Source organism: Ursus americanus, chromosome 7 (assembly GCF_024610735.1).
Source record: "Ursus americanus isolate L20-20 chromosome 7, mUrsAme1.1.p, whole genome shotgun sequence".
Lineage (NCBI taxonomy): Eukaryota > Metazoa > Chordata > Mammalia > Carnivora > Ursidae > Ursus > Ursus americanus.
The window spans coordinates 67720040-67734586 of record NC_142133.1 but is presented as its reverse complement, the minus strand read 5'-3'; the positions used below and the strand labels follow the sequence as shown (position 1 = coordinate 67734586).

The window sequence follows — 14547 nt, the reverse complement described above, 5'->3', positions numbered from 1 at the left end:
AGGGTCCTCGGATGGAGCCCCGCCTCCCGCTCCCTGCTCAGCAGGGAGTCTGCTTCTCCCTCTCCCTCTCTGCTGCTCCCCCTGCTTATGTTCTCTCACTTTCTCTCTCTGACAAATAAACTAATAAAATCTTAAAAAAAAAATCTTATTTATTTATTTGATAGAGACAGCCAGCGAAAGAGGGAACACAAGCAGGGGGGTTGGGAGAGGAAGAAGCAGGCTCCCAGGGCTCCCGGTGGAGCAGGGAGCCTGATGTGGGGCTTGATCCCACATCGGATCACGCCCTGAGCCGAAGGCAGACACCTAACGACTGAGCCACCCAGGCGCCCCAATAAATAAAATCTTGAAAAAAAATTCTTAAAAATTTAAGAATTCATTTTGAGTGTGATTACCTACTTGCTGATGCTGATTCTGATTCTGTGTGTCACCTGGCTCATGTTGAGTCTGACCCCTAGTCAGGGGAAGACATAGTAAGCCCTAGAACACAGGAGAGCAGGATTTTGTTTTCCTTGGGCAAGGGGAACACTAAAAATCATCCCTCTCCTAATCGTAGCCCTAGATCATACATGTAAACCGTATATTCTCTGTAGTGTTAATTTACAAGACGTCAACTTATTTGAAACAAAACAGGTTGGTGTTGGATTGGGCAGTTGAAGGCCCCAGGTGCGCGGGCCCTCCTCCTCCCTGACCTCCCCCACCCTTGACATCAGTTGCTGGGACAGGGTAAGGGGCTTCCAGGGAAGCGGGGCTCGGCTTTCAGCCCAGTGCTTTAGTTTGGTTTTAAGAGGACGCTCCCTTTTTCCCTCCCGCAATCCTCGGTCACCAGTCTCCCGTTAGCCTGCGGGGTAGATGGGGGCCAGGCTGTCCACCGAGGCGGGAAGCCTGCGGGGGGTGGGGGCAGGGGTGCGGGGTGGCGGTCAGGGGGTGAAGGGGGTCCGCCTAGGTGACAGGGTTGTGGGGTCGCCCAGGCCGGCCGGGTGGACCCCGCGGCCACACGTGGAGGCATAATCACCCTTGGAAACAGGCTCCAGGGCGCCATGGATGTCTGTGGCAGAGCCAGGTTTCAACTGCTTTCTGCCTTACGAAGTCTCTCCGGTTTACTCTCTCCCCTCAGGAATCCTATTATCTATGGCTTCCAAGAAAGCGCCCACCTATGGCGAACATTTCAGGCCAGAAAAATTGAAAGAATGGCCAGAGCCCGAGTCAGTTGCTTTCATGGAGGTAAGGGAACGTGGCGTTTCGGGACGTTATTTATTTGGGCGATGGGACATAAATCCCTTGAGAACTATTTTGTCTCGGTCACGGTTGTAGTTCCCAGAACTAGAACAGCGCCTGTCAGAGAAAAAATTGCGTGGATGGGAATGAATGATCCAGGATCAAAGGTGGCCCGAGAGTGTGGTCCGAGGGTCCCGCTGTCCCCGAGCTCGCCGGCCTGTGGACGGCGCTCCCCAGTGAATTCCGATCCTTAAGGGTCTCGTAAAGCAATGATTTCCTCATAAAGAAAGTTCCATTGCTTTGTATGATCCTATAAATTGTCTCACTGTAAAGAAAAGCTCTTGGATATTTCCTTTCTTTTGCCATGGTAGCAGCTAAAGAAGAGTGATGAGACCTTCAGTATTGGTGTGTGTGCGCGCGCACAGAAAGCTGTGGGTTTCCAAAGTGCTGCCGGAAATCATTAATCTCTTCCTTATATTTTCTGGTGAAATGATGAAGAAGGAGCTATCAAGGCAAAAACTGTTTATTTCCTTTAAAAAGGTGGTTCAAAAGTCGGACACGTGATTAATAGTATTTATAACATTTGCTAATAATATTAATAGGATGGCTAAAAAAATGTGGTTTTCCAAGATGTTTGTCAAAGTAGATGTTTCTTCTCCAAATAGATTGATTTAAGTTTATAGCATCAGGGGAAAACATTTAATTATTTTACATGATTTTTCAATTGCTGTCTTAAAATAAGTCTAAGGAGGCTTTCAAGCAAGAGTCTGCTTATATTATCAAGAGCGTTTTATTTTGAAGACCCGAATAGCTATTTGAATATTATTTTAGATTTCGTTTGAAGCTGTTAAATGTATGGATAAAACTACAACTCTCCTTTTCAAGATCTCTCTTATTCACAGATTTGTTATTTGAGTTTGGGGTTTAGTTTGTTTTGATGCATTCACTGTGACAGAACCAGAGATTGAATAATATAGTTTTAAGAACCTGGATCTTTTTACACTAGTTCTTTTAGGTAATAGTATTTCTCTTCTGGATACTGGATTTTTATTGCCTTTCCATTTGTTCCTACGTAGTCCTATAAGCATAAAAACTGGTAGTGATCCAAATGAAAAGCCCTAAGGTGAGGTCTTAAGTGCATCAGCTTTACCCAAACTCATAAGGGAAACAGTAAGTCTCTAGATGTAAGAGAGTCTTGGTTCTGGGCCAGGAGCTGCCACTAACTGTCTCTTTTTTACTTAAAAAGAGGTTTTTTGACTTATAAAGAGACCTAGCAGAAGTCAGGAACTTCAAGGGCCCTTTAAAACATACCTAGTGAATGCCTTAAAAGAGGATTCATTGTATAGAGGATCCCTTTAATTAGTAAGCTTTCTTAGTACTTCAAAAATATGATTTAATGGTATGATGTGTAGGGGATTTGTTTCAGAATAATCTGGGTAGGGGGGCCGGGGAGAGTGAGCAGGGATTTTGATGAACTAAGACTAACTCTCTGAGTTGGTAATTATTGAATCTGGGTGATGGGCTCACAGAGAATCATGTTTGAAATTTTCCTTAATAAAAAGTTACAAAATATTCTTTGAGGTAACAGGCAGTAGATATAAAGTAAAACTATTGGTAAAATACAATGAGTTTTGTCATTCTGGTTTGTTTCTTCAGTATTTACATCCTAATATTCAATTCTTCAATTTTAGGCACTAGCTAGAGAAGACATTGATGAAGCTGTACGTGCAATATTATTTAGAGAAAATTACGTTGCGAAGGTAAGCGTTGGCTACAGACTGTGGATTCTAAGTGTGTTCCAGGTAAGCAAGAGTGGTGCATGGCCAAGAGGATATTACTGTGTCACAGAGATTCATTTTGCTGGGAGAAGGAGCCTCCTCTGATTCATTTATTTATACAACATAGATCTGAGATCGCACCACCTCCTTGTAGGATCACCAAAAGGTCAGGATTCCTAGATCTGCCTGTAAGGGGTCTGACAGATTGTCCTACTTCCCCTCTTTGTTCTGGTACTGAATAGAAATTCTTTCTGACTCACACTTACCTCTTTCTCATATGTTCCCACATCACAACGGGGCTATGTAAAAGCACCAGAAATAGTATTTAAGGGTAATGACCTCTTAGTAATGAGAGTTACAATGAAATAAAGGTGTTTTTTACTTTCTTTTTTTTTTTTTTTTTTTGAGAGTGTGCAGCGGGGGGGAGCAAAGGGAAAGAGAGATAATTTTTTTTTAAGATTTATTTTTGAGAGAGAAAAAGTGTGAGTTGTGGGGGAAGGGCAGAGGGAGAGAATCTCAAGCAGATTCCCTACTGAGTGTGGAGCCTGATGCGGACCTGGATCTCAGGACCCTGAGATCATGACCTGAGCTGAAATCAAGAGTTGAACACTTAACCGGCTAAGCTGCCCAGGCACCCCAATAAACTTAAAGGAGTTTAATTTTAAAGATTAATTTGTTTATTTTAGAGAGAGAGTGAGTGGGGGGAAGAGGCAGTGGGAGAGAATCTTCAAGCAGGCTCCCCATAGAGCCCTACAAGGGGCTTGATCTCATGACTCATGAGATCATGATCTGAGCCGAAACCAAGAGTCGGATGCTTAACCCGCTAAGTCACCCAGGTACCCCAAAGGAGTTCTAATTTTAATGAGAGAGATTGAAATTTGGTGTTAAAATGGTACTTTAATGTTTGTATTGTAATTTATAATTTATAAAGGAAGTTCACATATATTCTCATTTGAGCATCAGGAGAGGTAGGTGGGATTGGCCTCTTTCTATAGATTCAGAGAGAGGTGCTGGAGCAAGTCGAGTACCCTTTCTACTCTGCCAGTTTGGTCACAGACTTTGATGATGAAGCCTGGGGACATGCCATGGGTGACAGGGACGCTTTGAAATCCTTACAAAGAAGCAGGAGTTTCATGAGTTAGGAATGGCTTGGCTGTGGTTTAAGCTGAAGGCACACTCTGGTTTAGAGCTTTTCCTGGCTTCCTCCTGCTCTGTGCTCCTGGGTTCTCTTCCTGAGCTTCATTATGCTCCTCAGTTATCTCATGCTAGGACCTCGCAACCCAAATATGCTGAGAGCTTGGGAGTGGGAGCAAGTGTTTCCCCCTATTCAAATGATGATAAGTGGAAAACTTCTTAATAATTTGCTTTCCTTGTTTGTATCATTTCATTAGAGATTGGATACATATTTTCAGCATGTGGATATTTTTAAGGAACGAAGAAAAGAGATGTTACATAAAAAATGGATTGAAAATGTTGCAGAGCCTCTTCAGCAGAGAATTACAGAGAAAGTAATTTCATATGGAGGGTCGGAAAGAAAGAAACAAGAGAATTTTGAATATTTTTTACAGCACAACAATAAAAGGGTACTGTGAGGGTGTTTTTTTTTTAATAAGTATAATTTATAGAGTCAAGCCAACGTTTTCACTGCACTGGTTATGCAAACAGTCCTAATATTATTTTTGTATTTATGATGAATTCATGGAATTATAGTACAGCCTACTACATTTTTAAACTTGGGGTTTCAGAAGGAGGGACTAGAAGTATTGATTTGGAACTAGATTTATCAGGAATGCTTTTAGGTAAATGTAAAGAGAATAGCGGTAGGTTAAGCCATAAGAACATGTATTATTTACTAAGAAATTGAGGGTTAGGTGGTCTTATGATGGGTTCTGTCAGCAGAACAATGTTGTTAATCACCCAGGTTTTTTTCCTCTAGTTCTTTTCTGCTATCCTAAATATTTTTAGTTTTTCCCCATCACTCTTACATTTGTAAGCACATTTGGTTACTTACAGCTTCAGGTGTTAGATCTATGCTCAAGGCAGGAAGGGGTAAGGAATGGTGCGAGGCTACCCTTTTCTTATACCTGATCCTTTGATCTGGAAGCACAAGGAGTCCCCAGAAGCTCCTAGCTGATTTCCCCTTAGGTCCCATTGTCCATAACTGGGTCACATCACAAGTGCTAGCTAGAAGCAGGGCCAGGAAAGAGAGTGTGTGGCTTTCCAGTCTCTTGAGTAGGAAAAGGGCAAGGGAGAAGAGGATTCCATGGCTATTGAGTTAGCCAACCACTAGGCATGGAGACCACTGGTTTCTACACACTGTTCTTCAGTTTGGCTTTACAAAACAATAAAGTTTTGACTGCTGCTTTTGAAGATTTTTTTCTGTTTTAACTTTGAGGTCAGGACCCTCTTTTGGAATTTAGGTCTGCCTAGGTTTCCAGGTATTTACTAGAGATCTAGAGTAGTTTGCCTGGAATGTCAGAGTATTTATTTGCTGAGCAAAATTTCTGTGTATGAACATTAAATACTTCTTAAGCACTCTAAGAGGCAGAGCTCAGTGTTGAAACCAAAGTGCACAGTCTTACAGTTGTTCCTGGAAATGTGATTGCACAAGTATAGGATGGAGATGCCATGAAGCGATGCGTTAGAAAAGGCATATGTTGGGGTACCTGAGTGGCTCAGTTGGTTAAGCGTCTGCCTTCTGCTCTGGTCATGATCTTAGGGTCCTGGGATCAGGCCCTGAGTCGGACTTCCTGCTCAGTGGGGAGTCTGCTTCTCCCTCTGTCTCTGCCTTCTCCCCTCACTCATGCTCTGTCTCTCTCAAATAAATAAATTAAATCTTAAAGGCATGTGTTGAAGTGTGAGTGTTTCTCTTTTCCTTCCTTCCTTCCTTTCTGTTTTTTTTTTTTTTTAAAGACTTTATTTCTTTGAGAGAGAGAGAGAGCACAAGAGAGCAGGAGAGAGAGCATGAATGGGGATTGGGAGGGGCAGAGGGAGTAGGAGAAGTAGGCTTGATCCCAGGATCATGACCTGAGCCAAAGGCAGACATTCAACCGACTGAGCCACCCAGGTGCCCATTAAGTGTGAGTGGTTTTAAGTGACAGTAAAATCGGTGTGAGTCGACTGTGGGAGCTGACTTCTAAGAAAACATCTGGGCTCTTAGGTTGTATGAAGGGAGGTGGTACTTGGAGTGGGAAGCATCAAAGTCCTATTGCTATCTTGTCACTCCCGATTCACACTGTAGAAGGGACCTTCACCAGTTGCAGAACCTTTAGAAAAAGGTAGAGGCTTGACGACACTTCACAGGAAGAAAAGTGGGAAGAAATGTGGGGTATTTAGCCTGAGGAAGAGAGGAAAAGAGAGGGAATGAAAACTTTAAATATTTAAAAGGCTGGTATCTGGGTGATGGGTAGATAAATTTCGTGTTGCTTCAGGGTAGAGAACTAGTATCTCCCCCGGGGCAGTGACAAGGTGGATTTCAACTCAGTCTAAGGACAAACTGGTGGTTAGAATGACCAAAGTACCTGCCTGGTGGAGCAGAAAGTTCTCAGACTTAGGCTAGTTGATGACTTCACTCTAAAGCTTGATGATTATTTCTCCCAGAAGGCGGTGGGCTCTCACTGCAGTCTAAATTACTTCTAAGTTTGCTTCTAGCCCTTTGAATCTGTGTGAATCTATGATTTTCCATAAAAGCAGAATAAAACATTTGGCTTTTTTGAATCTCACGAAACACCTCTGTATGCAGTGATTTGCTCTTAGGTGTATTTTTTTTTTTCTAAAGGAAATTGTATTTGGAGACCTTTATGATCCTGAAGTATGCAATTCTTTTTATATGACAAAAAAAGACCCAAATTACGGAAAGGTAAGTAAGATTCATTCATTCATTCATTCATTCTCGGAAGCTCTGAGGTTGGGGGAATACCTAGACATTTTAGAAGTCTCGTAATTACTCTGTATTCGTTCAGAAATCTACGGAAGCATTTCCTCTGAGTTTTAGAACAGGAACCTACAGCAATTTCACCTACTGGGGAATTTACATGTGTGTGTTCCTCCACTCCCATTCAGCAAACTGGAAGCCCAGGAGGGAGAGGAAGACATGGACAGCATGTGCAATGGGGTGTGACAGGTGTCACAGAATCAGTGTGGGCCCTGGCCCAAGAGGCAGAGCTCTTTTCTGTGGAAGGTGGAAGGAGGGATGCCAGAAGGGCTGCCCAGAGAACCAGTAATTTGGCTTGTCATGAGTCTTCATGTTTCAAGCTCAACGATATAGGAGTTAAAATTTTGAGGTGTAGGTTCCAGTTTTTTACTCCTGTGTAGCAAAAGTATCCACCTGGTATTAGAAGTCATTAAAAAATATGTGTGGTTTGTTTTGCTTCTCCCAGAAAGCAAAGGCAGATCATTGTTATGAAGATAAGAAGGTTCTTTTGGCTCTGGGAGACTTGCTAGTACGTTGGTCAGTTATTTTGCTGCCTCGCTTATTCAGTAACTGTTTACCTCATACGTGCTTTGGGGACCAGCATCATGCCAGGTGTATGGGGCAAAGTGAAGAAGGGGAAAATGGGCCCTAGTCTAAAGCCTATAATCGGGAATGGGGAGAAGAAAACCACCTTGCAGAGAAAGGTGCAACCTCTCTGCAACGTCGGTAGCCCAGCCTTTAGACGCGCACCGACACTGAGGTTCCCCTGCCCTTCTGTTCTCACAGACCCTTCAAGACCGGTTGCCAGGGCTTCCAGGAGCTCTGTGACTGCCAGGCCACCTGGGAGCGCTGCCTTGTGCTCCTGAACTGTCCTGAGCTGATACCTGTTATGACTAGATTGTCCCTGCACGTGACTTCCTATTCTAGACGGAGAGATCCTTGAGGACAGGGACTTGTTGCGATGTTGCACACGGTGCGCCAGCACATGTTTATTGGCTGACGCGGCAGAACTCTTGGCAGCGTGTTGCTTCTGTGTGGGTGGCCCTCCCTCCAGTCAGCCACTCACGGCTCAGGGAAATGTCCTCACCCGAGACAGATGACATTTACCCTTTCCCTGCTCTGTGGATTGACTTTATTCATGGGTCCTTACCCCTTGGTGGACAGTAAGGTCACACTTGAATGCTTCAGGCAGATTTAGAGAGCTTAATACAAACTGTACTAGGATCCTCAAAGTTATTTTTCTTGCAGGTTATGGTCCCCTCATTTTGTGATCCTCTGTTTAGAAGACAGCAAGAGCTGGATGAAGAGAAGAGAGCTGTTTTTCAATATAAGACAGGTACTTTGTGATCCCTGGGCTTTATTTTTAGAGACTTCTAATTGTCTAGTGATTTCCTACCCCAAGAGTGACTGGAGTTGACTTTAAGAGTGTCGATTTAGATTTTTTTTTTTTTTATCTTCCTGTAGGAAAAGGATATACCTTAAAAGAATTTAAAGACCTAGAGAAGGCTGGGCTTTATGCCAAATTGCCCCAATTCACTTTGACTCTACATAGTGCTATTCCAAAAGAGCGGCACAAAGCCTCTGCCAGGTCTGTGATAAGCAGAGCTCATAGAAAATGCAGGTAAGGATGCGCTGACTAATGGATCTTTTTACTCTCTCTATAGTTTTGCCTTTTACAGAATGTCATATGGTTAGAATCACACAGTATACATATAGCCTTTTCCAGATTTTACCTTCATCCTTAATGGATGTTTTCACAGGATTAAGAATATTAGGTTGACAATTATTTTCCTTTAGTACATATCCTGCTGTATTTTTTTTTTTAAATTTTACCCAGAAGATGGTTGTAATCAACATATAGGAGCTTGATAAGAAAATCCATTCACACCTGTAGGATAGCACCCCACTTTTTTAAAATTAATTTTTAAAAAAGATTTTATTTGAGAGAGAGAGAACGAGTGGGAGGTGTGCAGAGGGGGAGGGAGAAACAGACTCCCTGCTGAGCAGAGAGCCTGATGTGGAACTTGATCCCAGGACCCTGGGATTATGACCTGAGCTCAAGGCAGCTGCTTAACTGACTGAGCCACTGAGGCACCCACACCCCATTTTTTAAAAGCTGGTCCCAGTGCACTAACCAAATTTTCCAGTGAGTGTTACTAATAGCAGATTGATTGATTGATTGATTTAATCTTCTTCCTATGATAACCACTTCAAAAATTTTTTTCCCCACAGAATTTAAATTTTTTAAATAAGTATTTTAATCACCCAGTGCTCATCATGACAACTGCACTTCTTAATCCCCATCATCGATTTAGCCCATCCTCTAACCACCTTCCCTCTGGTAACTCTCAGTTCCCTATAGTTAAGAGTCTGTTTCTTGGGTTGTCTCTCTTTTCCCCCTATTGCTCATTTGCTTCTTAAATTCCACATATAAGTGAAATCATATGGTATTTGTCCTTCTCTGACTTATTTCACTTAGCATTATACTCTCTTGCCCCATCCATGTTGTTGCAAATGGCAAGATTTCATTCTTTTTTTTTGGCTGAATAATAATTCCGTTACACACACACACACGCACGCACGCACACACCCCATATCTTCTTTATCCGTTCATCTATCAGTGGACACTTGAGCTGCTTCCATATCTTGGTTGTTGTAATTAATGCTACTATAAATCTGTAAATATAGGGGTGCATGTATCCCTTTGAATTAGTGTTTTTCTATTCTTTAGGTAAATACCCAGTAGTGTGATTGCTGGATCATAGGGTAGTTCTATTTTTAACTTTTTGAGGAACCTCCATACTGTTTTCCAGAGTGGCTGCAACAGTTTGCATTCCCGCCAACAGTGTAAGAGGGTTTCCCTTCCTCCACATCCTCGCCAACATCTGTTGTTTCCTGTGTTGTTAAAATTTTAGCCATTCTGACAGTTGTGAGGTGATATCTCATTGTATCTTTGATTTGCATTTCCCTGATAAGTGAAGATAAACATCTTCCACATGTCTGTTAGTCATCTGTATGTCAGGAATAAATCCCACTTGATCGTGGTGAATAATTTTTTTAATGTATTGTTGGATTTGGTTTGCTGATATTTTTGCATCTATGTTCATCAGAGATATTGGCCTATAGTTCTTTTTTTGTGTGTGGGGTCTTTATCTGGTTTTGGTATCAGGGTAATGCTGGCCTCATAGAATGAATTTGTAAGTTTTTTTTCCTTATCTGTTTTTCGGAATAGTTTGTCTCCTCCCCATGTTTTAAGTATATGGTGTCATATTTTACAACCTTTCATTTTGTGAGTCCCTTGACTGTCTTTTTAACAGAAATACTCATTTTTACTGCTTTTGTGTTTCCTGCCTTCATACTGTCATTTTTGGTCTTTCCACTCAGAGTTCCCCTTAATATTTCTTGCTGGGTTGGTTTAGTGGCCATGAACTCCTTTGGTTTTTGTTTGTCTGGAAAACTTTTTTTTTTTTTTTTTTTTAATTTTAAGTAGGCTCCATGCCCAGCACAGAGCCCAATGTGGGGCTTGAACTCACGGCCCTGAGATCAAGACCTAAGTTAAGGGGGTGCCTGGGTGGCTCAGTCAGTTAAATGTCTGCCTTTGGCTCAGGTCATGATCCTGGAGTCCTGAGATTGAGCCCCACAGTGGGCTCCCTGGTCAGTGGAGAGTCTGATTCTCCCTCTGCCCCTCAACCCCCTCATGTTCTCTCTCTCTCTCTCTCTCTCTCTCTCAAATAAATAAAATCTTAAAAAAAAAAAAAAAGACCTGAGCTGAGATCAAGAGTCGGACGCTGAACCAACTGAGCCACCGGGCACCCCTGTTTTGGGAAACTCTTTTTCTCTCCTCCTAGCCTTGCTGGATAGAGTATTCTTGGCTGCACGTTTTTCCCATTCAGCACCTTGAGTTTATCATGATACTCTTTCTGGTTTGGAAGGTTTCTGCTGAAAAATCCACTGATAGCCTTATAGGGTTTCCTTTGTATGTAACTGTTTCCTTTTGTATTTCTGCTTTTAATATTTTTTTCTTTATTACTATATTTTGCCATTTTAATTATGATATGTCTGGGGTGGATCTGCTTTTGTTGATTCTCTTGGGAGTTCTCTGTGCCTCCTGGCTCTGGATATCTACTTCCTTCCCTAGATTAGGGAAGTTTTCAGCTATTATTTCTTCAAATAAACTTTATGCCCCCTTTTCTCTTTTCCTCTTGTGGGACTCCTATAATACAAATGTTACTATGTTTGATGGAGTCACTGAGTTTTCTAAGTCTATTCTTGTTTTGCCTAATTCTTTTTTCTCTCTTTTGTTCAGCTCGCTTACTTTCCATTACTCTGTCTTCTAGGTCATTAATTCATTCCTCTGCTTTTCCAGCCTGCTAGTCATTCCATCAAGTGTGTGTTTCATTTTGTTTATTGAGAGCTTTATCTCTGCTATGTTATTCCTTATCTCTGTATTAATGGTCTCATGTATATCTCCATTGTTTTCTCAAGTCCAGAGTGTATCCTTATGATCATTGCTTTAAATTCTCCATCAGCCATGTTACTTATCTCTTTTGCTTAGATCTCTGGCTGTGGCCTTGTCCTGTTCTTTCATTTGGGACAAATTCCTCTGCCTTCTTATTTTGTCTAAGACTCTGTGCTTGTTTCTGTGTGCTAGGAAAGTCAGCTACGTCTCTTGTTCTTGAGGGTAATGGTCTTATGAAGAAGAGGTCTGTAGTGCCCTGATGTGTAGTGTTCTATTCCCCCAGAAGTGTCTCCAATGTGTGCTGTGTGTACTCTGCTCTTTTGTCCTGACGACTTTACCCTTCAGGCCGGTCATCTCCAGAGGTTCTCTTTGCCTGTTGTGGGCATATTTGGTCCCTGGCCTGAATGTGGTATGTTTTACCTAGGTGGGCTCTGGTCTGTTTGTCATATGAGACCTGTCACTACTGCCCCTGGAATTGAGGCCCTACAAAACTCCCGGGTCAGGAGCTGTGGTGTGGGTAGAAGTTTGTGCCCGTCTTGTGGGGGAGGGAGCCTGCTGCACTGGGACTAGGGGAAGCATGACTTTAGAAAGGGCAGTTCCACTGGAGCATGGGGTGGGACAGGGGTTGGTGTAAGCAAGTTAGGTAGTGAGTGTCCCTGCTGCACTGGTTCCCACAGGGGGCGCTGTGCTTATGCTGAGGGGTAGAGGTGGAAATGTTGCCTGTCAGTTCTTTTGTTCCTGGAGGGGTCTCTCCGTGAGTGCTGCCCCTTTGGGACAGGCTCAGAGATGAGCAACTAATCTCCCCACTGTGTGCCCCCGCTGCTCTTCAGATCACTGTTTCCACGCTATATATCTGTGGGCTGTTTGCCCTGCCCTCTCTCCAAGAGCACCCCCAGTGTCTTCTCCCAGAGCGAAGTATGCTGACTTTTAGAACGCCAGGCTTTAAGTCCCACTGCTTGCAAGAACTTATGAAATTTGGCCCCTCTTGTTTTCCAAGCCAAATACTATGAGGATTCATTTCCCCCCTGTGAGCTCCTGTTAGTCTGGCTCTCATCCTTCACCACCACCACCACAGCTCCCTTCCCACTGGCCATGATCTGTTTCTTTCCCAGACTGCATCTCTGCACTTCCTGCCTTCTTTGATGTGGCCTCTTCTCCCCCTTTAGTTGTGGAGGTTGTTCTGCCAGGCTTCAGGTTAATTTCTGGGGTATTTAGGATGATTTGATAGTTACCTAGTTGTATTTGTGGGACAAGGTGAGCCTAGGGTCTTCCTCCACCACCACCTTCCCCTTCCTCCTATACCACTGTCTTTAGCTCTTGCAGTTGAGAACTCAGCTGCTGGTCTCACTGTTGATCCTTTGAAGAAAATTGTCTTTTTCTCTGGGTACTTTAAACATTTTCTTGTTGTCTCATTCATTCTGTAGTTTTATATGATGTTTCTAAATGTGAATTTCTTTTTATTTATTCTACTTGGAATTCATAGGTTTTATTGTACCTGTAAATAGATATCTTTAACCAGTTTTGGGTAGTTCTCATTTTCTCTTTGTTTATTACCTCTGCCGTATTCTCTCTCTCCTCTCTTTCTGGTACTCCAGTTAAACATATTTTAGATTTTCTCACTATGTCATTGTATCATCACTGTTTCTTACCATTTTTTGTGTATTTTCCATCTTTTTTTTTGTTACTTTATACTTGATTCTAGGTATTTTACTAATTATCTCTTTGGTTGTGTCTAACTTCTTGTTAAATCCATCAGTGACTTATTTTTGGGTGTTTTATTTTTATAGTTCTAGCATTTTATTTGGTTCTTTTTCAGATAGATTTGGGGAAGGCTGTCTGGACTCAGGGCCTGGAGGGTCTCCACCCCCTACTGGGGACCCTATCTCAATGCACTGCTTGACTTGCCTACCACTGGGAGGAAGATGCTAAAAACAAGGTTAACTACCCGCCTGCCAAGATAGCAACCAGGCCTGGGAGAAAAAAATCCACGAAAGATATGCTGGGACCATGGAGGAATCAGTCCATACCCTGCTGCCTGAGGTTGACAAATTCTCTCAGCAGAGAAAATAGCCAGGGATGGCCAGCTCATTCTTTTTTTTTTTTTTTTTAATATTTTATTTACTTATTTGACAGAGAGGGACAGTGAGAGAGGGAACATAAGCAAGGGGAGTGTGAGAGGGAGAAGTAGGCTTTCTGCCGTACAGGGAACCCGATGTGGGGCTGAATCCCAGGACCCTGGGATCATGACCTGAACCGAAGGCAGACGCTTAACGGCTGAGCCACCCAGGCTCCCCGGGCCAGCTCATTCTGAAAGAGCTCTCTCCTCTCTGAAATTGTCCAATGACTTTAAAATTAGGAATTTTTTTTTCTGGGTGGTGGTGGTAAATATTCTGTTTTTCTAGTTGTTGCAGCAGGAGTGTTGGCCTGCGCAAACTTGTAAGTTCTACACAAAGAATAGAAGTCCTGTCATGCTCTCTTGATATTTCCTTTTTGTCTCTCACCCTGAGTTTTGCTGGAATGAACAGTGCTACTTTCTGTTTCCCCTTCTGATTTGGAAATTTGATGTTTTATTTCTGCTTTCTTGGCTTCTTTATACATTTTAACAATTTTAGTTTAAACATCAATAATTATGTAACTCCCTATCCCCCAGCAAGACAAAGGCTTTGTTTTATTTCCTCATTTCTGCCCTTTAGTCTGGTGTCTTCTCCTGAATTCTCCACCTTGCAGCTGGAGGAATCTCCAAAGTGATCAACCCTCTCCAACTGAAGACCCTTTGGTAGCTTCCCATAACTCTTAACAATAAAGTCCAGACTCTTAGCACATTAGGTGCTATCTGGGCCGTGCCATCCTTTCTGTCTTCATCTAAAAAATCCCTTCCCCTTCAAGAAGACATATAAACTACAAAAATATCTGGGTCAAGTCAGCACAGTTATAACTGCCTGAACTGCTACATTGGTTCATGCCTTTGCCCCTTCTTTTCATTGCTGACCATCCCAATCCAGGAAAGAGAGGGAATTATCCCATGGGGATATACCACCCACACTCTCCATCTGCCTTTTCCTACTCCAGCAAGCCCCTTGTGGGCACGGACTGTGTCGTCTGTATCTTGGTGTTCCCAGCACTTAGCTGGAATGCAGTAGAGGATGAGTAAATGCTTGTTGAATGAATGAAAGAAGGAATGG

The 14547-nt window shown here is 42.7% G+C and overlaps 1 protein-coding gene across 7 annotated transcripts in view; it reads left to right on the top strand.

The window, feature by feature from the left end:
* LOC123799956 (protein FAM228B-like) overlaps positions 1-14547 on the top strand; it is a 45473-nt gene that overhangs the window by 23233 nt on the left and 7693 nt on the right. For 6 of the 7 annotated variants that reach the window (XR_006781765.2, XR_015725328.1, XM_045809309.2 and 3 more), the window contains 6 exons: positions 1115-1221; positions 2907-2975; positions 4385-4576; positions 6772-6852; positions 8155-8242; positions 8371-8527. Coding sequence is in view for 4 of the 7 variants with exons in the window: in XM_045809309.2 (XP_045665265.2) it covers positions 1115-1221; positions 2907-2975; positions 4385-4576; positions 6772-6852; positions 8155-8242; positions 8371-8527 (694 nt within the window). In the remaining 3 variants the exon portion in view is untranslated. The remainder of the gene's footprint in view (positions 1-1114; positions 1222-2906; positions 2976-4384; positions 4577-6771; positions 6853-8154; positions 8243-8370; positions 8528-14547) is intronic. The other variant, XR_006781766.2, reaches the window with a different exon arrangement.